Source organism: Larus michahellis, chromosome 5, assembly GCF_964199755.1.
Source record: "Larus michahellis chromosome 5, bLarMic1.1, whole genome shotgun sequence".
Lineage (NCBI taxonomy): Eukaryota > Metazoa > Chordata > Aves > Charadriiformes > Laridae > Larus > Larus michahellis.
In genome coordinates this window covers 29,691,465-29,718,085 of record NC_133900.1, presented here as the reverse complement: position 1 = coordinate 29,718,085, position 26,621 = coordinate 29,691,465, and the positions used below count along the sequence as shown (strand labels likewise).

Here is a 26,621-nt window from a genome sequence, read left to right as displayed (position 1 = left end):
AACGTGATCCAACAGCGCACACTTATTGCACATGACACAAACTACAGCAGTTAAGACCTGGCTACATTTAGAAAAACATGCAACTCTCCCTCACTGCTAGTGAGGCGAAGTAGATTAAAAGACAGATCTGTTTTGCCATCTGAACTAAGCTTCTAAGTAAAATGACAACATATTTTGATGATTTGAAACTAAGCCGTGTCCTCTCTAATATTTCAAATCTCTTGAGTGTAACCACAGCATAAGGCATCAACTGAAATGCTTATTGGGTATACTTCTGCACCATTCAAATTGGAGGTAACAACTGGATCAGGTTTGTCTTAGAATTAGAATCTATCAAAATTAGCACTGTCAATGATGTGTGAAATGTAAAGAAAACAGTTTCTCTCAGCAAGGCATGCTGATATCCCTGTTATGCAAAGGCCATTCTGATTAGTCCATCACACAAACACAATGCCGGAGCCACAGAGGAATGTGGTTAGGAAATCAAGGACTAAGTGGTTTAGTTTTTTGTTTTAAATATGTGATACATCTGTGATTTAGCTGGCACATAGCTGCAGGAAAGCAAGAGTAAAGGATTGCTCCAGACTGCACTTTGATTTGACAACATTGCACCTCTGGGATTCACTGAAGCATCTCTCGATCTTTAGTCTCTTACTTAAATCAGATCAGAATTTGTTCCAAACTACCGCGAAAAGTGGTGTACAAGAAATCAGAGCAACCAAGATTTGGTTTTCTGAACTTTTCTAAACATCTCACTACAACTTCTTACAAAAAAACCAAAGTTTTGTCTAGTAAGAATCTACCACAAGCTTCTTTTCCTGCAAAAACAGGAACAGGGAACACAAAATCTGCAAAGAAAAGTTAAACAGGTAGGTTTTGAAAGAAAAGTTAAACAGGTAGGTTTTGAGAGAAAAGTAAGGAACTCCCCCATTTGAAATACTGTTTGGCAGCTGTGTAGAAAGCCACCAGCAAGTGATGACTCTTTGGGCATTTTAATTTAACCCTTTGGCATGGTTATGCCAAGTGCTTAGAAACCACCACATTGCACAGGAAGCCAACGAGATGAATTCCAGCATTCAAACTTCACCTACTGTTAGGGCTTGGAGTAACCACACAGGCAACTTGGTATTAAAAAAAATAAAAATCAACAAGCTTGTGAATTGCTTCCATTTTACAGGAGTGATTTGTTATCTTTTTAAGAATAATTTTTAATAGCTTGATATGTTAATGTTTTAAGAGACTAGGAGACTATCTCTATGCATACTCATTTTCACCCTCAAATGTCTCTGAACTGTAGGAATACTAGTGGGTCAGACAGCAAATGATATGCTACTTCTCACAAACCTCGTTAACGGTCATTTTCACCTCTTATCATAAAACATCTGAAACAGAAAAGGGGCCTATAATGGCATGCTGTACGCCTAGCATAATGTGAGCTCCATCACAATTTAATAGTAAAAAAGCTACCTTGTAATTTACTTCGGAGGATTGTCAAATTTTTATGAGGGTTATTATCTAGACATATTCATAACTGGTTTCCATGACGATCAAAGCTTTTATGGGCTGAAGCAGAGGCTGGCTGTGATATTAGAGGTTAACCATACGACACTCTGTTCGCTGTTGCCGTCTTCTTTTAACTTTTATAGAACCTGTAATTGGCTAAAACTTAGACTTTCACTTAAAAAAGGTGCAACAGTTGAAATCCTATTTGCAATGCTAATTGCTGTTTTAAACACCACCAATTTGGCAAACGTTTACTAACAAGGTAGTCAGTTAGAATTAGCGCTCACTGCAGAGCTGAGATACGCAGCAACACCATTATTTGAAACTTTGTTCTCACAGATGGGCCTCATCGAATTCCAGTGCCTGAAATACACAGCTCTATGCTGCCACAAGCAATCAATAGAGAACAGCAGTTGCTGGATACACTGTTTTCCCACAGAAGGATCTTCCTCTATATTATTCTTCTAATGAATGTAGCACAGATTTTCTCATCCAGATCAATGCTTGCCGAAAAAGAAAACATGTGCTGCAGAAAAGCGCCCAAACCAGCAACTTTTCTGTAACAATGAAATAAATTTGCTTCCATTTCTGAAATTACAGAAGCTATCCTACTTTGGTAAATAAAAATATCTGAAGTCACTGATAAAATACTTTATTGTTGCTAAAGCCATAAAACACACAGCCCAGTTATTCCCTTTATGGATATAACTGTGCTCTTAAATATTTTTTTAAGTCTCGTGGCCACCTTACTATTTTCCTTCTACATCAGCTTACTGCATTACTTTCTCTGTGCTGTAAAAATGAGGCCAAACCAACCTTTAGACCATGAATTTGCAAGGAACAATGTAATTTCAATCCTTATCTAGTGCTATGCACTAGAACTAGCCAGAGAAGTGTAAATGTCAAACTCCCACCTTTATTACACAGTTCATTGGTCCTGAGATATTTTATTCAGTGCCTGCCCCAGTGCTGGGGCCATGGCAGTCCTGTGCCTCCAGGGCCGACTGGCAGGTCTGCCACGGAGCCAGGACACAAGCACCTTTCCCTGGTGTCGACTTGCAAGACTGAACGTGCCAAGACCAGGACTCCTGCCTGCACACCTCTGGGCTGGAAAACCATGCCAAAGCATCCAGAATTTCTGTGGAGGATTCTGGTAATGTGGGTCCACCCCACAGTTTTCCTACACGGAAAAACCTAGCTGTGTGGGTCTGAGGAGAACCCTGACATGCTCCAACACACAACCTGGGGGCAGGCTCAGAGCTCACAAACTCCTGCCTGTAGGTCTAGCGGTTCTCCAAAAATTTCTGTGTCTGGCATGGGGCAGCCTGCAAACTTCTCAAGAGTCACAGACTTCGGGAGAGCCCAAAGTGTCCTTTCTGACAAGCACTGGCATGGAAGGGTCCTCATCAAGAGGCCAAGGTATGCTTGTCATAAATGTTACCCTGACTCACTCACAGGCATATTTAAAACAAAACCAGTATGATGGATGCCCTTGCCTTGCCTAACACTACTGAAAGAATCATGCAAAAGTGTAGATACGTAGAACAAGAGCTAGCAAAAACCCCCCAAACCCAGATGCAAGGTAATCTGTAAAAGAGCTATGAAGTGATAATAAATTGGATTTGGTTCACTGGTGCCTGTGCTGGTTTTCCAGAAATTGTCATCTGCTGCCCTCAGACTTTGTTTCCGAGACTGCCATCTAACCAAAATACTGCAACCTTTCTACTCTGGAGAGGAGTAAGGGCCAAATTCTAAGGAGTCTAGAACAGAGCAATCCAGAGCTTGCTCATGCCCTGCCTCCGTCTGCAGCTCTTAGTTCCAGTAAAGCGATTTCTCAGAAACTCAGCCGGCCTTAGACTACAGCAGTCAGAGAGAACGGCACCTTATACTTTCTCACTGTGAAGGGCATTAATGCAACTTTATATATAGCCTGATGTCCATGGGAATTTTGCTCTTGGGAGGACTACAGTATTCAGCTCATAAGAAGGAAATGAGCAAGGTAAAAGGAAATCTGATAAAAAAACCTAACCCCATTTTATAAGGTCTTTGTTAAGGCTTTTCATACCCTTTCAGAATTGGCTCCAGAAACGGCTAGTTAAAACAGGTTGTCTGGCTCACTCATCGCATTTGAAACAATATCTTCACTCCCTAATCAGTCTCTAAACTTAGAAAAACAATTCTGGTTTAGAATTTCCAAACGTATGTTTGGCCATTTAGAGAAGGAAAACCTTACAACCTGGACAACCTGGCTAAAACCCTGAAGGTTCACAACGAGCCCTACTTTGTACGACATTTATTGCTTTTTAGTGAGCCTAATTTTCTCATTACTTTTAAGTTCTGCCTGTTTAGAGGATATGCTGCTTTGGAAGGCTGCTAACAGAACCAGTAATAATTCTGATTAATTCTGCATGCATTGGTCATATCAAGGACTTCTTACTTAAAGGCTAATTATAATTCAAGTCAGCACGGTACCTACTTTTGAGGATTAGAATAAAAACACTTGTTGTAATGAGTGCCTCGGTTTTAATTCTTTGCAATGACTGAACTGCTAAATTATGAAGATTCTGGCCCCAAATTGTCTCCTTTAGAAAACAGATGACAAACCTAAGGAATTTTTGTCGCTACTCTGAAAGGTAAAGAACTTTATTGTGTGCACTGCTTTCTGACCATCTAAAATTGTGTATTTGAGGCACAGAGATACTTTCAGATTACTGATGTCAAGTCTTCTTTGTGGATGACAAAATACTCAATTTCTGAACACAGCAGAATATTGGACTCTCAGATTATTCAGCTGTTTTCAAAATTTTGGAATTGGATTGGTTTATTTATTTTTTAACAAAGAAAAAATAAACTATGCTATAAAACAGATGCTGTGAAATAGATCCTTATAAGCTCGGTCTTCCAACTAGTAATAGCTTTAGAGGAAACAACATCCTGTGTTTTAGTTACTTAAGTTTTAGCCTTTTCCAGGAAATAAAATGAGAGCTTTCAAGCTCTGGAGGATATAGTTTCTGATGGATTAATAAGAACTGCATATATCTTGAAGAACGCCCCAGTAAACACTCCTGACACGTGCATACCATCCAACGTTAATGATGATTTCATTTTCTGGCCTTGATTCTCAAAATTATTTCTGGGAAATTACACGTCTATCCTATGCAAGTGATTACTGCCATAACATATGGAAACCAGACAGCTAGGAATGAATGAACAAAGCTAGATATGTAACTAAATACATACAGCTATATGTTTGTATATATATTTCCACTCTGGAAACAGAATACTGAAAATTAATTGCACAGTTGTGTAATATTTTTTTTTTTATTTTATATTTTACCTGTCCATGCATAGAGCTACTTCTGAAAACTAGCCCTCCAAACTCAGGTACTAAAGTCCTGTTTCTTTAGATCAGTTCCCATTATCACCCAGAACATGCATCTTTATACTCTACTTTTCAGTATTTCACCTATACTACACTGCACGTTTTCCTCTGCTCAGACAGCTGACCCACTCTTCAGAACACTGTATGTGAGTGATGAAAGATTGGAAATTAGTTCAGACTTGAATATTTGACAATATAGATCAGCTAAGGCAAGTGCATACAGGGAGAAACCTCAGTTTGTATGAATCAGGGTTTGAAGCTGAATTCCCACAATTTCAATTGCTGCAATTAACATGTTCAGCACATCTCTGTATCCAGGATTTGGAGATGCTTGTCACAAAGTCAGCTGGCCCCTTCCAGCTCCCGAGTTCAGCCTAAAAAGAGTATGTGTATGGTGACCTATAGGATAAAGGTGAACTGAAGCCTGGGCAAGAGTATCTGAGTCCTGGTAAAAATGGAAAGAGAGAGATATAGGCCCTTCAGGTTTCTTGGTAACAGTCACTAACAAGGAAGAAAAACAGGAAGAAGAACGGAAATATGGAAAAGGAAAAATGCATTAGGAAAAGGTACTCAGCCTTCCTAAGAACTCCTGGGGGAAAAGGGGAGTTTGAAGAACTTTCCTATAGGTGGAGAATTGCATTGACTCCAAAATGAAATGCTTGGAACTACCATTTACTTCAGATTTCCTTTCATTTTGCTACCAGATGACAAGAGCAACACCTAAACGCATGAGCTTCAACAGCAGTCACTCTCTTTTAGAGAAGAGTTTAAATAGGAGACTAACTTCTACGCATCCAGCTTGAAAATTCTGCCTCTCATTTTCTCTGAAAGTTTTCTTTTGTAACAGAACTCACTGGATGTATCAACTGTATACTGTATACAGTGTAACTGTATACTGGAAGAGTATCAACTCTTCCAGAGCTAAAAAAAATAAGTTCTGTGGAGCAGTGAGTTTTTCAGTTTTTACATGGAATTAGGAAAGTCACAGGATAAGATCTTTGAGTATGAACAAAGAAATTTAAGTACAGAACAGATGAGAATTAGAACTACTTTTGCTTTCGTAAAAAGAAAAGGAAAATATCATGATTCAAATTCCCATATCCTTGTCCAGGTTTTTCTGAAACCTTACTCAGGCACGGTGCCAGGGAAGTCAATCCAAAGTAATTGTATAGAAAGATACAAGATGCTGCATACTGGCAAGTCTATTGAATCAGCCAGTTCCACTGGATTTGAAAACACAGAAAACTTTCTCTAGCTCCCAAAAGCAGAAGGGCTAAGCAGCCTTTCTTTTCTCATGCCAAATCATTCAACAGCAGTTTTCTTGAACACGATAGAATAAAAGCTTAGTTGCACTCACAAGCTTTGTTTCAGTATTTGTTTTAAAAGCAGAGGGAGGGAGAAATGCCAGAAATGGTAAAGAAAAGCCAGATCCTGCGTAAAGTGCTGCTACTGAGAAAAGGCCTGTGTTCTGTGAAGGCTTCCCACTGCAGCGATGAAGTTAAGGACTGTACTGCACAAATGCCAGAAAATGCAACACAATGGATTTGACAGATGTCTGACATTACAATGAATAAGGGTATGCATGATTTCCATTACAGTAAGCGCGTGCGGCTTTGTACGTATCATCCCACGAAAGTTATGAGATAAAACAGATATACAAAGTTTGTGTTTCATAGAAAATACTCTGGGTCTGCTTGGCATCAGATATCAGAGCGATGAGTTAATATTCTGTGTTTAGGTGCCTTACTCAATTCCTGAGTGACACAGGGGAACACATTCAGGGTCTCATTAAGTTTCCAGCCATTCCTAAACAGCAACAGGTGCTTGAGAAACGTTTCCCCAGCATGTCACAGACAGCTTCATCACTGTCTTGGAAATAACTGACTGCACTTGTGTTTCCTCCATGGCACCAACTGACAATGAGGAGAGAACGAAAAAGAACAGGAAGAACTCCCAAAACATCCGCATGTGCATAGTGAATGGGTCTAGAAAAGTAAGTAATAAAAGACCCTGCTGCATGCTCTGAATTCAGACACGATACTTGCATGTCTGTCCAATCTGTCCAATGTTGCTGTTCACTTAGACTCCAGTATCCTGTTCAACGAAGCTCTAACAGGTTCCAGGGAACATTGATTAATTAATTGGAATGGCATTAAAAGAAGCTGAAACTTTCTCAGCGATTAGTATTTATTAATCCTTTAAGTAGTTTGGCTACATGTCCAAGCATACTGGAGTGGATGCCTTGGGAAGCTTCTTCAACCTTGAGAAGAAAGATGAGATGTAGCTGCAAAGACATGGTCCACTGTCTGGCATGGCATTTATGTTTTCGTGGAGTGGTTTAGCATTTGTAAAGAGTGCTACGTATGCACACAGTTACCTAAAACATTTCATAATACAGCCTGCCACTGTGGAGAGAGTCATTCACAAGAAAGCAAATTCATCATTCAACTAACAGATTTAAAGAAAAGGAGACTTCAATTCCTTACACAATAGTCAAAGGGTAAATATTTAAGACCAGAAGAACTACATCCAAGAGTTTTCTATGTGTAGAACATCCCTGTATCTTGACCTTCTTTTCTTTATATGGAAATACTAGAAGATATAAAAGGAAATTCTTTTAAAATTAGGCAACATGGAGTCTTCTCTTGCCTCTTTCTTCTCATTTGCTTGAAGATGCCTGTATGTATCAGTCCATCAACATCCAACAATTCTAAAGCTGTTCAGAACATAAAAGCCCTGTAAACATGATCCTCAGACAACTAGTTTGTTCATCTAAAATCTCCTGCGTGATTTGAATTACTGTACATCAAATGTATATGAACTTTTGCTATTTACTTACCTAATTTCCAGAAAATACGTTCCTTGACTACTTGGCCAGTTGAACACAGGTTTAAGCTACCTCCATTCATCTACAGGAATTAACGCATTTCAGATGCACTTGCCTCCTAGAGCTAACCTTTCAAACCTGCTTGGGAAATGTGTTTTACCAATAACTCAGGGCAAAAGCCAGAAAACAAATACAATGTGTTGACTTCTAGAACATCATAGGAAGACACAAACTTGGAGAAAATTCTGTAATTCCAATTATATAAGAATGAAGAAAGATCAAAAAGTGTGGTGAGAACCCTAAAGCTTTTTAGCTACAAGGGACCTCAACAGAAATTTGTCTTCTTGTAGCAGACTTTTGAGTTCAAATGTGCGTGCCTGCGTAATGTAACAGAAACTGAAGAGAACAATACTACAGAAAACAAGAATAGTATCAAACCAAAACCAGCAATACAAGAATATATAGCTTTTCTTACTGGGAAAGAGATTAAATGGCCAGTGCCTTGTATCGAACCCTGTTACTCCTATGTGCCCCTGTTCGCGCTTTGCTTGAGTTGCCAGATGTCCATCTCTCAAAGTTTGCGAATAGCCTGCAAAATCTCTGCTGACAGCTACTGTGCTGGCACGCAAATGCACGAGAACTCTGTAATCCATTTAAGCATTAGGAAAAACTTCCCTTATGGAAATTTCTTACATGTTGTAAAAAGTTCCTAGATGTTGTAATGATATTGTGTGAGGTTTGTACTACGCCTGTTGCTTTATGACACCACCGCATATCACTATTAAGATAGAATAGCAAAGACATATCTTGGAGAGTTTTATAAGGTCCTGATGGGAACAGACCCCAGAAGCCCTGAAAAAAATGTAACAAACAACAAGGAACAATCAGAAAAGGAAAAAAAAAAAAAGTCATTGCTCCAAATAAGATTCCTTTCAATTTTGTGCAGTAACACCATGACAGCACCAACAGATTGCAAGTCCAGAAAACTGGGTTTTCTCCATGCTCAAGTTTCTCATCCCATCACTGTTATTTCAGAAGTAGCTTTCAATCAACATCAGTTCACTGGAAATTTGCTTCTCCATAAGGTATCACTGAGGTTGTTCTTGGAAATTGATGAGATGATTTTACCATGGTGGTCCATACATCTTTGCTAAAACAGAAGGGGAGAAAAGGGGCTAAACTGCTGCTTTTTCTTGGCTGATGAGTGCCCATATTCCTAACTCCAGCCATTCTCTGGTTTCTGCTACCACTTCTCATGCCACAGACATAGTCCCTGCGGCAGAAAAATCTATGCTTTTTTCTATAGACTCCTTAACTAAAAAGAGTTTACAAATGCCTTGAATCAAACAGCACCCATCCTGCAAGTCTGATGTGACCAGAGCTGCTGTGCGCTCTCCTATGCACGTTCTGCTAGCTTGCTTGTCACCACCTAGGGTGCGTCTAGCCACCTCAAGGCAGAATTGCACTAGACAGAATTTCTTCACTGAACCACCACTAGTTTCCCTCTGGCCTAGATTTTTAATAGAAGCTAGCATTCTCCTAAGGGATTAATATTTGAACAAATTATTCCATTTTATTCTGCAGGCAACAGTACTGTTTTTCCACTGTATCCACTGAAATCTGAAACAAATTTTCACTGGGCAAAACTCCCACACTTCGTCCATTTTTCTCTTCACATCTTGCCTTTCAGGTGAATCTGAAAGCTGCCCTTCTAAGCCATTCCAACCACCAACAAAGCAAGCTTAACAGCAATAATTTTCCCAGAGCAGGGACTCAAATTTTGACTTTTTTTATTTACTTGCTGATAATACGCACGGACATGCATGATCTGTGTGAACATGGAATCCCCAAACACCAGCTGTAACTCCAGCTGGTTTTGGCAAGTGCTCCCAGGATGCCGGCACTGACCTCCAACTGAGCTACCTCTGCTCACCATTAAAGTAAACAGAACAGGGACTTCTGTCAAAGGTCTGTATAAAAATAGAGTTTCATCACACAAAGGACTCTGCTCCTACATGATCGTCGCTAGTCAATATAGGGCTCATTCTCACAGAAAATTAACAACCTCCCTGGGAACTACATTTTCAGTTATTACAACATACAAACTTTAACATGCACATTCAATTCTTCCCATAATTCACTAGTAACATAGAAGGGACGTTATGCTTTGATGCTGCGGCAATTCACAGGTCCCTTGATAAAACCACTGCAAACGTTACATTCCATGAGATAAATCCTGGATCCTACCAAAATGGACAAGAGTTTGGCCTCTGGCTTATCCCCCTTGTTATTGGAGAAATAATATAAACTATCTCCTGAGGTATGCACAGGCCCACGCTGGAATGCAAAGAGTTTCAAAGAGGTTTTGTTTTCTGGAAGAACAGTCTTTGCCATGAAGGAGAAGCAACCACTCTAGTCTGCACTCACTCAGGATGTGTGAATCCAGTCGCTTTGTGCAGCGTTACACAGTCACAGCTCAAACTGCACGAGTGCCTGCAACTCCCAATGCAACCACTTATGCTAGAACTAAACCCACCACATGTCTTTTCTATCAACTTACCTAAAGATCCCAGACAAACTGGAAGCCAGGGACTAAACCAGGTATTAGGTCAGGGACTGTAGCTAATACTGAACAGAATCTTATTAAAACGTTTTGACTCGTCAGTGGAAATCACTGCTGTGTAATGGAGCACGGAGTATTTTTGTCGACAGAGCCAGTTCTCTACAGCCTGTGTGTAATTAATGCAGTTCTCTGACTGGAGGCTTGGTAAATTCAGTAGACTATTGCTACTGGAAAGCACCTATTGAAGTGGAAACCAAGTAAAACTTTGACGACAAGCCTCTTCCATTAAATAAAAATATTAAAAACTACTATACGAGATTATTTTTTTAAAGCACTAGAATGCAATGTTATACTTCACATTTTAATGTAAGATACACTGCTTCCTTACTCATACACACTTAACCAACTTTCCATGCGAATCCCTGGTTTCCAGAGTCTCAGAGACTCAGAAGAAGCTATAGCACAAGCACAGTAAGTCCATTTTAGCCACATTCTTGCATTCCCCCCTTTTTTTGTGGTGTCCCCCCAGTACAACAGAGACCACAGTTTATTTACCTTTATCCCAGGGAGTCCAGGAAGCCCAGGAAGACCTGGTTCACCCTATACAGGAAAATTACATAATATTACAGACATTATTCAGTTATGGTCACTGTCCAGTGAACACCCCTGTATATTCTGCAGTAAGATAAAAGAGCATAGATGGCTGCTATTCAGTTCAAGCAGAACTGATATTTTCAAAACGAGTGACTTAACATGACTCTTACTAATTGTACATTTAAGAACTTGAGTATCTTCTGGGAACCTTGGATATGAAGATGACACCCAGGCTCAAAATCTATGTCAGGAAAGCCAAAAATTAATTCACTTTAGCCTTCACCAAAAAGAGAAGAAAACAAGCAGCACTGGTTCATTTTGCACGCTGCCATTTCAGTTCTATACTTATGACAGATGTTTAATTCTGTTCCATTTTCAACATTCAGCTAGATATTGTGCTGTGTAACTGTCTGATTTAGCTACAAAGCAATTCAGAAAAGCTTGGTTTAAATTGTGCAATTCAAGCAGAACTGCCTAATTATAACTGGGCCATCATTTTTATCGAGCTATCCATAGCATCATTTCAGTGCTAGCTATTTATCTGCAAATATACATGGCGTCATGAAGGACAGTAGGAATGTAACCTTCTATTGCTTTACCCAGAAATGCCTTGCTTATTTAAAACTGAAATGAAAAGACTTATAGCACTGCATTTCCAAGGGTAATTTTGTAACAGGAATTGAAAACTGAATGTATTAATTTTGAAATGAAGTTGATATTAGTCTAAGATGAGAATGACAACATTCACACAAATGGTCATTTTGAGATATCAGCTAAATGGAAAGATGTTGTCTAGGGAAATATAGATGTTGAACAGGAAAAAAAAAGAAAGAGCAATAACATGTGAAGAAAACATTATTTTAAAGGCTGGAGATTTTATTTTAATACAGAGATGGATTCTAACCAGCACCTTGGATCTGAATATTCCCTGAACTTTCTGGAAGCTCAGGTCTGAACTCTGAAGCCAACTTTTACCTTCATAATGAGTTGAACTATGTTCCAGATTTTGTACACTCCTGAGCTTTATAGAAATCCAGATTTCAACTCTGTGGTTTGGGCTGATTCATACAGATTGTGCTATTAAAATTTTTTATGTGTTTGTGTACACACACACTTACATACATTCATACACTCACATATACATACACAAACATAAACACATGTATACACAATACAGATGTTCGTCAGACTACAGTACCCAAAGACACTTCTTTGAGGCAGTAATATTAAACAGACTTGAAGTGCTAATAAAAAAATTACATTCTGCCACAAACTGAAAAACACAATAGCGGGTTTGCAAATCGCTTTACCAAATGGAATGATTTCTAAGTGTTATAGAAGGATGTGATAATAGCTTCTTTGTCCATTTCAGTCACTCCAAAATTCTAACTATTCACATTGTCTAAAAGCACAGGAAAGATTCCAGTCTCAAAATATTAATATTAATGACAATAGAGGCTAGGATATAATTTTCAATAGACCCTACTATTTCTTGGTATGTCGCCTAACACTTCCTAAAGCGAAAAACGGGTTGTCACTCTTGCAAAAGAATAATCCTTTAAAAGACCTCCATTGCACTAATTCCTGACAAAATGCTAGCTCCAAAACTCTACTACTCTCTCTTTCACTTTCTTTACTTGAGGAGCCGTGCATACCGCATTAGTACTGTGACCGTGTCTCACCTGATTGTGGAAGCACTAAACTTCACTTCTAAGCACAGCATTGGAATAATTATAACTGATAATCTATTAGTATTGCTGCAGTAGGTCACTGTTTAGTCTTGGGACAGAGCTAACTTCCATAGACCCACATGTAACAAGCAGAAAGGATCCAGTAAAGCCAGTTCAGAGTCACAGTCATCTAAAACAATTAAAATGCCCCTCAAGGATACATTAAACAATGTGAAACACAATGAAATCACTAATGTTTCATTAGCATTAGTATTGTAGATAAATGCATAATATTTTATTTTCTGGACCTTTCCTGATGGAAAAGATCTGAGCATGCTTTATGAGAAGAATGATTTTTGAAGAATATATATATAATATATTCTATATTAACTCCATCTCATATACTATACTAACTCTATCTCATAATGCTCAGGTTGGCGGGGCAGGTCGTTCTCTCACCTCTGCAATACATCTGGCACACAACAGCCTTGTCAGGCCATTGAAATGCCATCACATTTCACTTCATGTAAATAATATTTAGGTGGGCGGCTCAATATTTAACTGTCCTTAGAAGATGGATAAGGGATAACTGGAAGAAGAGGAAGTAGTAAAATATAAGGAAGGAGGAAGATACAGGAAGGAAACAGGAATGGGACACAGCAGGGCAAAAAGTACCGAGATGATGTAGAGGGCAGACATGCCTCCAGTTGAAAAAAGGGCCCCCCCCAACCTCTGGTGGGGTGAACGAGTCCCTGTTAAGCAGGGAGTAGAACAGCAGACACAGAGTACCTGGCTAGAGCAAGGCACTCTGAGTGCGCACATTATGGGAGCTACTGGTTCAGGCTGGAGACACGAATGTGGCATACTGGAAGCTTGTGATGTGAAGTGGAAAGAACACATTAAGTCCCCTTTGGTGTGAACAACAAGCCGAAACTGTAGAAAGTCTGAACCGCGTACCTCTCGCTTATCTGGGTTACTTAAACAAGATGAAACCTAAGTGCCTGGGGACCAAGATCCACCCTGCTGATAAATCACTGCTAGTTTTGCCTCCATGGCAGCCAGCTAATGAGAGTATGAATCTCAATAGGCTCTTAAGTGCATTTTCTAGTTTATTACCCAAGCAGAGCATACACTGCAGAATGCGCACACTGAATGATTCTGTGGATTAGATAGCTTTAAACTACTTTGATTACCTCTCCTAATTAAAACTGCATTTTATTGAACTGTGTTTGCAACCATAATAGTCTTTGTTTAGTCTGTTATAATTGGTGACAGTTATAATTTCTCAAAAAAAAAAAAGCTTAACTTCTTATTTTATTTTATATTTACACAACTTTTGGGGGGTTGCTTAGTCACCAAATGACCTTGAGTATTATAAAATGGTTGTACTGCTATTCACTATATAGAATATTAGCTCTTGGCTGCCTGTCTGGAATACCTACTAACTCAAGTGGCACCTGGACTCTGCTCCACTCTGGCAGCAGTGGGTAATTTTCAATGTTACAAGCAGCAACAAGGGTGCTGAAGGCTCCTGAGGGAAACCAAGTACTGCACAGCGAAAATCTGTTTCCCTCCTCATCTCTTCTCTTTGCCCTTTCACCAGCTCTCCCAGCAGGACCTGCCTCCTATTCTCATGAAAGGCAGCTGAAGGCACAGCATTCACTGTGTTTGATGGATTCAAGGGGGCAATTCCCCAGCTTCAGAATACCCCATGCAGCACAGTCATTACAGTTCCTGCTGGACCTTCACTAGCAAAAGCAGCCTCAGCTCACAGCACCCAGGGGAATTTCTTCCCCCGGAAGGAAGAACAGGGCAGCATTAGCTGCTCTACATCCTTCCAAATGTGCCGCATGCCTCTGACAGTTTAATTCCCCTTAAAGGTATATGTGAAAGGGTTTCCAGTCAATATTTATTTTCTTCCTAATGAGATGTAATAAGGTACCATAGTCTGAAGGTTAATATTCAGTCAAACATGCAGGGTTAACTTGTGATCACTCAAGGAGCAGAGCCGTTCTTTGTCAGTCTCACCAGCTGCGATCGGGTAAGCTTTCAATGCAAGAAGTGCGCTGGGGCTAGAAGAGGAGGTGGGTTATTCTAATGTTGCTTCTCATGCTAATTAGTATCATCATTCCTGTGCTTTTTTAAAATACAAAATGATCATAACCAAATATGTGAGGCCTTGGGCTGTTAAATTGGGATCATCCTAGTATAGGTAAGTACCACTGGTAACATCTGCGTAACATCGTTTACCACAAATCCAACAGAGAGGACACGGAAAACTCAACATTTCCAACTCATACCTTTTGTCCAGGCCGTCCAGATTCACCGGGTTCACCCTAAAAGAAAAGAGATGAAAGACATGAGGTCTGAAAAAACGAATTAAAATGGAGCCAGGGAAAACCATTACATTAACAGTACTCAAAACGTCCATGACACTACAAAGTAACACAGACCAACCACCCCTCTTCTCCCTGTACAACTGCTTTAAAACTAAATTACCTTAATTCCTGCAGCAGAAGAACCAGGGTCACCCTGATACAAAATCCACAAGAAATAATCACATGTTACATATACAGTTTTTCAGGGAACAAACTTAACAAAACATGCAAGAGTATAGCAAGATTATATAGCAAAATAGCTATATAGCAAGATTACCTGTCCTCTGTGCTGCTACGTAGGAATTTACCCAATGAATAAGTCAGTGTGATGCAGAAAAGGAACAGTGTTGTTTTCAAGAACATGCAGAGAGATTTAATTTTGCTCATCCAAACAGCATAATAGTTAGCATCAAATTTCACAAATGAAAATGATTGCCGCGGAGACCAGCTTCAGGGCAGGTAAGACTGCGCTGGGGAAGGTATCTGCAGCGAAAAGGGCCTACAAAAAGCTCTTTTGGGGGCTTTTGGAAGCCGGCAAAAGCCCTTGGCCTGTGCTGAGGGCTGTCAGCTGGTGGGCGGGCTGCTGAGGGAGCCTGGGGGCAGAGACAGCACCTCCCCGGTGGATCAAGCCACCAGGTTATAAGAAGCCTCCGGGAGCAACCACAGAGCAACCAGTGCTCACCCCAACTGACTGTCGAGTCACAAGGTCTCGCTTGTGTGTAGAGATCCAGCCATGGTTGCTACCTGGTCGAAGGCTGCTGTTAAAAAAAACTGTGGGCACCCAGACAGAGACCCCACGCGAACATATGGGCGTCCAGGCCTCTGGCTGCAAAGAGTGCAAAATTATTCGTTGAAAGTAACAGGTTGCCACACAGTAGCAACTCCAAGCTCCCCAACAGCCTGCAAGTGATTTACATAGGTATCATAGGAGTACTGTAACCCACTTTGAAGATGTTTAAGGAGAGTATAGACATTTCATATTCTTTGCATTAAAATACAAACAGGGGATATCCATTCCTGATGGTCTGGCAAAGCTGCAGGAAGTTCTGTGAACGCCATAGTTTTAAAGTTGGTTTGGGTATGGGGTCTGTTGGGTAATAGTCTCATAAAATTAAATGCTACCAGATAACATGCTCACTGCTCTTTGAAGAACAGCAATAGATTTTCTCCACACAGTTACTGCAGCTCGCTCTTGTGTAAAGAAAAAATAAAAATCAGTTTTATGAAGGGTTGATTCATGTCTAGAAACCTGAGCTGCCTCATTTTGATAGACATGCATGAGTGATACTGCCCATATCCCTTACAAGCATGTACAACTGCAAAGCCTCAAGGACTTTTTATAGCTATAAAGTGGCAAAGCAACTGGTAAGAGACATTCACCAGTTAAACGTTTTAAAGGATAATGATGGATGTGGGGAAGATAAGACACAAAGTATTTATAATCCACCTTCATGCAAGAATGAAAATTAATATGGGATTAAAGAAAAAATTATGGTACAGCGTGTTCTCGGTTCTCTGGTGAGTCAGACAGTTTGAAAATGAAGAAACTTTAGCAGGAGAGCATGCACACAGCAGGAGGATACTTGGTAGTTCCTAGGGACCAAGGCTACAGTAGAAGAGTAGAAGCAAGAACTCAAGTCTGGCATTGATACTATCTTCAAAGGAGGACAATTAAACAAAGACCTTTTTTTCTTCTGTCACAGGTCAAAAAGTGGGCACCCAACTTCATATTTCTGAGAGCCACTAGGTACAGCAGTTCAGAAAACAAAGCTACATTAATTGCACAAACAGGAACTCGTTCCTAAACCAAGTCTGAAACTCTTGTCACCTGATCTCTCTCACCGTATAAATGAAAATTTAGTATTTATCTCACAGAAAGATTATTTAAGCATTTAAAGATATGTTTTTAAGTTTTGTGAACTATGAATTAAATCTCTTAAGCATATGTGTAGCATTATTACCTGGTGCAACGGTCTCTGCATTTATTTAGATAAAATTTACAGCTTGTTTACTGAGCAGGAAGGGTTTGTACATGCATGTGGTTGAACACGTGAGAACTGAATGGATAGTAGTCTTATCTCATCTCTGAACAATACATCCAGCAGCTCTCTTAAAAACAGTCTTTAAAAAACTGAGCCTTAATAAGTCTTACACTCACCCCCACAAGTGTTCAGCTGGCAAAAACTTTCAGAGCTCATCTGGTAGTGAAGTTCCATAATATAACACATGCCCCAAACTTTTCAGAGCTACCCAAATACAAGGAACAGACTGTGTCGTAGGGAAAAACTATAACAGACGATATCTATAAGCATAATGCATCAATAAGGCTGGCTGTTAGATTTGCTGGAACTCAATTTTGTCTGCTTCGTTTAAGACAACAGACATAGTTTTTTATGTTAATCTCCTACCCAAGAGAAAGCACCCAGTGGAAAACACAGAAGGAATGCTATGGAGCTACTCTGAAACCTTGCATTATAGCAGCGTTTATAGTCAAAGTAAGTTTAACTGCCTCCTCAAGATGATCATGACACCAGTAGAGAAAGTGCAGACACAATACACAAAAAAATATAAGTGAAAAAATATAGAAAAAAAGTCAAAGCTACTCTGTGAACATGTTAATTAGATGCGTCTGTAATAGTCATTCTGATTTCCTTTAACACTTATATGATTAGCGATTGCTGGGCAAATTCGTGCTGGAATTCTACATAATGATCATACAGTAACAACTTCCCCCTATGCTGAAGAGCAGGAAAGAATACAATCCTTGTTAAGTAGTACAAATGTAATGTAATTACACCAAGTTTAATGGTTGCTCCTAAATTATCTGTCAAAACACACCTTCCTAAGCTCCCTACAAAGTGCTGCTTGGGAGAGCTCTTTACCAGGAACTTCAAGCTGCAGCTGCCCTGTAAGATCTAGATCTTTCTTTCTGGGTGGCAGATTGTCTTGCAGGCAGGGAAAACGGAAGAAAAATAATGAAAGTCAACTAAGTCACAGTTCTGCTTACTCTGTTGTAAAAATTCATGCAGTGGATTCTAGCCTGTTTCAGTTAAAGCAAGGCACTCTACACAAACAGCATACATTCCCATGTCACCACCCCACCTCTGAAACTTAGTTGAAACCTGGAAGAGATGGGAGACTTCTGTATCAGGAAGTTCCACCAGTTTATTAAAATTTCTTCAGATACAGTGGTATAAGAAGTCTCCTGATGACTTATACTTTCCACAAGTTGATCCCAACTAGACTGCCAAACTGTTGAAAGCTCACACAGAAATGTTTAAAACGTTATACTTGTGGAGAAAGGATTTCCCACTGAAAGAGGGAGAGAACTTTTTCATTCCTTAAACAAGATCCCAAGCAGGACAATGTGCTCACTGAAGACCACAGTGCAGGATGGGCATTCTAGTGGGATGGAAGCTCCCTCTCACAGTTGACAAAGTAGAAAAGCAACAAGTGAAGCTGCACTAGGCTTCCCAGAGAGATCATTAACTTCCCATTTACTTGTTGCACAACTATCTCTCTGAAAAACAATCTCATACTTGCTATGAGATTATATTGTTGAATCACATAAAAGTGGATCAAGATGATGTTACCAGCATACATTGTGTAACTAACTAAATAAGGTTCTTAAGACTTTCATCTGGGTTGATAAGCCTGATTGCAGATGAAGTATTATTTAAATGAACTCTGGGAATCAAATAACTTGACTATTCTTAAACCTAATATCTACTTTTAATTGCTAATTTTAGAATATGCCCCATAAAATCCTTGTGCTCTTGAAAGCACAGCTTTACTTTATCCAAATTATAGGACCTGAGAGATTTGCATGCATTCCTTACCAGCTTGAGAAATCCATCATAAATTTCTCCTTACGCTAAACTGATGTGAGTTGGTTAAGCAATTACACATATAGGGGTACAAGAAGAAATTTTTATGCTTCTGCCCAAGTGTAGTCACTAAAATTAATATTTTTAGAAGCATAGGAGTTCCAAAATGACAGCCAGAAGAGACCATTATGACTGACTCTTCTTCCAGTGCAACACAGGCTTTGCTCTGACTGCTAAAGACTATGACTTGTGAAAGTAAAGCACATTTAAAAACTCAAACTCAATTTTTTTTCTTTTTTCTTCAGTGATACAGCATGAGTCCCACATAAAATAAATCAAAACCAAGTAAAATAAAATTTTGACAATGTCTTCTTTTTAGTGACTTCTACTACACGTTGGTACTTTGCAACAATGAACTAAAAAGGTATTAAGTGGGGTTATTGCTGATGTCACCTGGCAAAAAAATTTAAACCACAGTTTTTATCTTCAACTCTCAATTGTCCAGCTGGCAATCTGGAGGGAAGTTACCTATTACGATACCATATTTTTTGACCCATATTGGCTTGGTCCCGCTCTTTGAGGGGAACAGAGAAGGGGAAGCGTAAAAGGATATGTCAGAAATGACTATAACTCAGCAGACCTAGTTCCAACAGTCTGGCAGGTTGCGACCAAAGTTTCTATATGATGCAAATTTCAGCAGAGGAGTGCTAATTAGAGACATGCTGATGTATCCTGTACTAAAGCTGCTGCTATATATAAAGTCAGGAATTTTATGCTTAATTGGACAGAACCATGACTTTTTTCCTGCTGTTCATAAAAATTAACTCAGTCAAATCACTCAGCATCATTTAAAAAAAAAGTTTAAAATGCATTTTTTTTTTTTTTGATCAAATTACTATTTTCATTAGCTGGTTATACTGTAAGCATGCCTAAAACACGCATTTTCTTCTCTAGTGGTAAGTAGTGTACCTTTTCTCCTGTGTCACCCTTCGGTCCATTTTCTCCAGTATCCCCCTATAATTAAAATACATATTATATTTTAATGGTTTTATGTAAGCACACAGCATGCAGAGAATAGCCAGCAACCCATCATGATTAGCAAGCTAATTTTGTTAATCAGGTAGTCAATCTGTCTATGACATGGTCAGGAAGCACGGTTTATATAGCTGCTGTGTCTGTTGATTGATTATGTCTGTGAACATTACGGTCTTCACTATTACTATAATCCGTTTCACAGATCCTCAAAAAAACCCACAAACTATCAAATAACTATTTTCCTGTAGGTATAGTCTACAGACTTCCCCAAGCCACTGTGGTTTAGCAATGAAGGAATGATTTCATGATGATTCAGCATTTTAAATTGCCAGTATGTATGCATCTAATCAAATTCAGGTGACAGTTACACAATTCCAATACTTTTTATTAGGATTCTCAAGTAATTTATGGTATATGCTCTCTGAGTCTGAAGTCCTTTATGAATGATTCACAAACTAGGAAAAATTCACTGAATGCCACCCCTCCAAGGAGCCACCTTGGAGGCTGTTATCTCGGCATAAATACTACACATTGTTTATTGTCAAAAAAGTGATGTCCACATAACTTTTTCATGGCTGGGTAGACATTTTATGTTTTAAAAATAGCTTTGTAAAGAAACATTTTGCAAGATTTATCCATAAAAATATCCCATTTCCATGTATACTAATATAGCCATATAATAAGTCCAGACTACACCACACCATATAGCCTTCATTACAGATGAGACTGTTGGCCAAAAAGGTCTGTGGGACTTGAGGTTCATGTAAAGTGTGAGAAATATTTGAAATGCCAAAAATATTAACAAATGTTGAGTCTAAGTAAGCTAAAAAACTTTCTAGTAGGTCTTAGTCAGATAGCCATAGTAGTAATCAAATAACAATACTCAGTATGTGTCACATTGCTTTGAAAACCTTCAGGTAAAATTCCATTCAAAGGACTTAGAAGAGAGATAATTTTATATACCACTGACACAATGGGAACTAGCTAACAATCTAGCAGCACTTTCACTAAAAGCTTGGTGAAACATGGGAACATGAAACAGTAACTGTTAGGAATGTCGTTTGACATGATAAAGCATATTGAGGGCATTTATAATTACATTTTTTAGGAAAAGACAAAGGTTGATTATGGAAAAATATAATGATTTTAAGTAATGGAAATTCAGTATATGTTAACATCTTTAGTTATTCTTTTTGTGTCTGAAAACAAACAAATGATTACTGAAGTTCTCCAACGAATAAAATTTTAACTGAAGTAATGATTTAATAAAAAGAGATTCCCAACTACATACTTCTACAAGCGGGATATATGCTTTCAAGATTCCCCTGGATTATTTTTATGATATGCTTTTGAAAATGTGAAATAAATTGCCTTTGCAAAGCATGCTTGCAGCTGCTATTACATGGATTTACACAGATTTAGGAGTGAAATTCAATTGCAACTGCAAAGACATGGGCAGACATTCCTCAAGAGCAAATTGCACTTGAATTAAGCAACTTACTTTTAAAAAAATTTATCTCAGTGTGTTCACAGAAGATGAGTCTATGAACAGATTCCTACTCAAAATGAGGCTTACAGCATTTCTCAAACTTGCCTTGTACAGGTGTAGAAGCTTGACTCTCACTCAGTGTGTACTCTCACGTGGATGCTCCTACTGCCCACTCACCCTAGGAGAGCGGAATTACACCCACGTTTTGCTGTGTGGCGCTCATTCTGACCCTCGTCTTGTCTTGGCGTGACTGTGGGTGTCAGAGAAGTAACTCCTCACTAACTTACCGCCGATCTGGGCACCGTTAGTGTACCGTTTGTGCTGCCGGCACCTCTCCCAACAGTCTATAGTCTAAGATCATTGAGGCAAATTCTCTTGCTCTCACTTAAACTGCCTCAAGCAAGAACACAGGACTACACTTTTAGTACGTGGAGAATGGTTACCCATATATCATTTAGAGTCGATGTATTTATCACTCCGTTAACCTAATTGTTTTACTCCAGACAGGTGACAGAGCACTGAAACCAAGTTAGAAATGCGTGGATCTTTCCCTTATTCAGACGGGGTCATCTTCTCCTGAGAGCAATCATAGTTATTAATTGCACAGATGCTCAACTGTGCAGCCTTTAACACACGACCGCTGCTCTGTGTGACTAATTCCACTGCACTAATTGCAGATCAGTAATTTCCATTAGTAGGTATTATTTGACACTAGTAAAAGCTGCACAATGCTGCTCAAGTTCTAGGTAGTAGCTGCATTTATTTCTTTTTTAACTCTGAATCTGCGCACTGGCATTTCTCCAAGCAATTCTCAAAAACAAAACCACCACAAAGGAAGTGAAACATGTCTCACCTTTTCTCCTCTTTCTCCAGGGTCACCCTGATGAAAATAATTGTAGCAAAGAAGTTGTAAATTACTAACGCAAGCAAAAATCAAAGTGTTAGAATTACTATCATTAGTATGTCAATTACTAACAACTGTGTCGCTACTGATGACATTGCCTCAGATGATCCAACAAAAAAATCTTCAATAAACAATAAATTATGTAAATTTAATAGAATTCACACAGTAAGTACACCTTCAACATAATTTTAAAAGCCTAACGATTTGCATGTAAAGACTTTTTTCCCCCATTTTGTCTTAGATTAAACCCTGACAAACAGGCACACGCCTTTGTGAAGTGGCCTGCCAGCACCTAGGTGACTCCTACGTTTGGCTCTCCTTATTTTGGGAATGAATGAAATAAAAATCCAAAGGCTGAAAGTGAGGGGAACCATTCTGTTAATGGCTTAGAAGGTTCCTCAGAAGAGACAAAAAGCCTTAAGTGTCTTGAACTAATCCATAATTGATTCAGAGTAAAGAGCCCTTGGTGCTCTTTACATTCTCTGTAGCGAAAAGATGGCTTATAGACATTATTTTTAAAAATTATTACTTGCTTGAGAAACTGGCTCAATGGCTAATGCACTTTTGCACACCAGCCTGACCCTGACAACTCATCTCTGAACTTCTGGCTCAGAACTGCACTCTGCCTCATCTTTGCCCCTTCTGATGGCTGGCGGTCACTAGGCAACTCAAAGACTACAGCTGTGAATACGAATTAAGCATCAACTGCCATAATTTGGCTGCTTCTGTATACAAAGTAAGAAAAGGTCATGCTCCCAAATGGTTTGTTTTCATTCCTGATGGACAAGCAGCCAGTCAGTAAATGTAAAAAGCCTGCCCCGTGTGTCTGTCAGCAGCAGCGTGATGCACAGAATCAGCTGAGGAGCACATGTGCACCAAAGAAGCACGCTTGCAGCTGATGGGATTAGAATTTAGCATTACCCTTTCCAAGAGGCCCACAGCTCCTATCATCTCGAACGTGTCCAGCTTTCTTTTAAATGAAGTTATCATAAGCTTTCTGTTCTATTTCACTTGCTCAATATTAAAACAGCAGAAAAAAAATTATTTAACAATAAAATAAGTGCAAAGAGACATTCTAGTGTACCAAATACAGGCTGAGAGATGCTCCTAATGAGGCTTGTTGCTAACTTCCACAATAGCAAGATCAGCCCTCAAGACTTAACCCTGACATTCGTCAAAGAATTGACCACAGTAGTTCTTGAAAAGAAGCCTGAAACACATTGTAAGGAGCATAAACAAAGCCTTTCTAAAAAAGGTCCCCAAATTCCCAAACACTTGCAGGCATATTGCATTTACTTGGCAGCGGGTGCATGTGCGTCAGTGCCACTGACTGGAATTATACATGCACAGCAGAAGAATATGCTTCTTTACAGTGAAACGTGTAAAGCCTCTTACAGCGCTGATCGCTGGAGGGAGCAGATCATTAAAAGCCAGTCACAATATAAACCCAAGTTGGAAAGCATGACTGTCATCTATACACGCACTCACGTACTGTGTGCTTCTCTTTTTAATCTGTTTTCAATACCAACCTTAAGCCCTGCTGCTCCCTTCTCTCCCGCTATGCCAGGCAAACCAGGCTCCCCCTAAAGGCAAAGAAAACAAAAGATGTGGTTAAGAAAGACAAAATGAAATATATTAAGAGCATTTCATCTACTGTCTCATATTGTGTAAGTAATGATAAACAAAATTTTAAAAGACTCTGTGAATATGTACTCCACAGGTGGGCACTAAAATACCTTATTTCATCAGTTAGGGTGGATTAACTCTAACTCCTGTATAGATAAGAAATAATTCTACCGAAGGCACTGGAAATACACAGGTGTCAAACCAAACAGAAAACAGAACTGCGAGACTGATTCTGAAAAGCTGGCCAATTAACCTTGAGAGCATAGTCTTCCCAGCAAGACTGCCAATGCTTTCCTCTTCTCTACAACTTAGAAATACTGCAAGAAAGGTTTAACTTAAATTATTTTGACATTTGTGCTTCTGGTCTCATACGGAAGGCAGATAATGAAGAAAAATGAGAAGGGCCCATTCCAGAAATGGAAGAGTTTGGAGGAAAAGGCAGCTTTTCATTTTTTAAGTATACCTTACTCGTCCATCGTTCATATTCTTATACCACTGTCTGAAAAGTAGATTTAAAAGATTTAAAAATTTTTATCAGTGATCCAAATTTTGGGTATGTTTAATGGATAGCGTATATATTTTTCCACAGTTCAAGAAGTCATAACTAATTTTCATAAGTCAATCAACAAATAACAATTATTTACAAACTTCTTTTCTTCCTTCAAATTTAAAAACAAAAAACCCAATCAAACAAAAAAAATTCAAATCCCAAACAAACCCTTAAAGACATTTCCTAGTGTTTATTGCCCAGATTTATGGAAAAACCACAGATAATATTTATTTTAGGTAAAATAATAAAGTAATGGTTAGACTTTATTGTAAAACAACTAGGGGTGATGGCTAATTATGTAAAACCTTCTGCAGAAGTATGCCTCAGTTTCACAATACCTATCATCTTTCGTTACCCTCATGTGCACAACTGCACTGCACTTCTAGGGTGGCAAGGCATGATAAAAAAGATTTGAAAAAGCCTGCAACTAGGTTCTTCTAGGAGCCCTTTGCTATGTAAATGTATAAAAATGTGTAAAAGGTAAATACAATAACTAACATAGTAATCAAACTAGAAACAGCAATTCATATCAGAAACTCAGAGGAGAATTTTCATACAGTAATCAAACTAAGACATGACAAACCAACACGCTATTCAAAAGTTACAGAGAAGTTAAGACACAGGCTTGTTTCAAATGCAACAATATGTATGTTCCAATACTCCATAAAAGCCTTCCTTAAGAAAGGACTTTTCTCTTTCTTACTTCCACAGTCATATTTTAATCACAGACATATAAACTCCAGTTCTCCGTGAAAGAAGGCTCCATGCTATTTCTAAATTAGGTAACAGAATCATCAATTACATTTTAGTCTCATCAAGAGTTGGACTATTTCAAAATATAAACCAAAACCAACAAGGTTCTAGTGAAACTCTACTGAGGTATTTTCCAAGCCAGAGAAAAAGTGTTATGTACCATTAAACTCACAGGGAATTAAATAGCCCTTTGAGTCAGCCCCGTTTCAAGGCTCCTTTGTGCTACAGAAGCTCTAGGGCTGATACAGTAGCACAGGCATTTGATACATGAGTGGTCAGGATTTGAAGCTGTTGGAGATTAGGCTAAGTGTCCTAAAGGACTGACCTAACAGGCACTTGAAGAAAACTGCCAGTTGACAAAATGAAGCAGAAGGAACCAATGAATATGCACTTGTTTCTCCTCATCCCTACATCCCAAACAAGTTTGCTTCTGTCCCCTTCACTTTAAAACAGCTGCTGTCGGCTGACACTTTCAGGGGCTTAAATCTCTAATGAAAGGTTTGAAGTCCCAAGCTCGCACTTCCCTCCCAGGTTTACGTATCAGTGCCATGAATGCAGAGAGCTACTACTGTGACAAAAAGGTGACTGAAAAAATGGTACAAAAGAATTATCTTATTTTCTTTGGAAAAAAAGTGAAAACCTCAGGCTGTCACCTAGTCATAGCAAATCTCTATGCGTACCAACAGTCTAATTTCTGACCTATATGCGACTTTCCTATGCCCAACACTACACTTCTGGCACTGCAAGTACCAGGCAGAGGCATTAACACAGCAGAAATTAGCTCTGGGAGTGGGAAAGATTGAAGGCAAACCTAGAAGGACAGCACAGAAATGACATTGTGGCTTTATGCTCTTGAAGTGATTATCCTTCTGTTTCTAATGTGCAGAAGAACAGGGGCTAAAATAATTTTCTGTCATACCTATAATATTCCTTTCCCTATTTTAGAACCCTATTTTCTTGTCCATACAAGGAATCAGGGAGTTATAAGACAAAATAAAAACACACAGCACATAAGCTACTCTATATCCTGCCCCCGGTGAACTTTCCCAGTGCACAGCAAAACAAGCTTTGCGCCAGGAAGCCTCCCTTTTTCACACTGCGTGTCTTGTAGTCTGGCTTTAAGTATAGATATTTTAACAATTCCATTAAAGCCTAACATAAAAAACCCAACCAAACAACAACAACAAAAAAACCCGAACCACAAAAAAACCAATACCCCACCCCAAAGCAAACCCAAAAAAAGAGCAAAGCCTTGACAGACCCCCCATCAGTTAGGAAATTCCAAAAGCAGTCATGAAGCAAAATGGCAGCTAACATTTTGAAGGCGAACACATTGATAGCTCTTCCCTTGCTATACACTGAAATACCATGTTATTTTAGGAACATTGGTCCCAAAAGACCATTTGGATTCTTGGCATGAAAATAATTCAAACTACTACTGTTAGGAAGTATACTTAATTACTTTCCTTTCATGTAGATACTTTATTTATTTATTTATCAAAGCATTTGTTAAAACTGGA

The 26,621-nt window shown here is 39.0% G+C and overlaps 1 protein-coding gene across 1 annotated transcript in view; it reads right to left on the bottom strand.

The window, feature by feature from the left end:
• Positions 1-26,621, bottom strand: part of COL25A1 (collagen type XXV alpha 1 chain) — a 318,699-nt gene that overhangs the window by 38,471 nt on the left and 253,607 nt on the right. Inside the window, exons 13-18 of the mRNA XM_074589386.1 lie at positions 23,702-23,755; positions 22,122-22,148; positions 19,714-19,758; positions 15,039-15,071; positions 14,840-14,875; positions 10,831-10,875 (exon numbers count right to left, since the gene is read on the bottom strand). Coding sequence (XP_074445487.1) covers positions 10,831-10,875; positions 14,840-14,875; positions 15,039-15,071; positions 19,714-19,758; positions 22,122-22,148; positions 23,702-23,755 — 240 coding nt within the window. The remainder of the gene's footprint in view (positions 1-10,830; positions 10,876-14,839; positions 14,876-15,038; positions 15,072-19,713; positions 19,759-22,121; positions 22,149-23,701; positions 23,756-26,621) is intronic.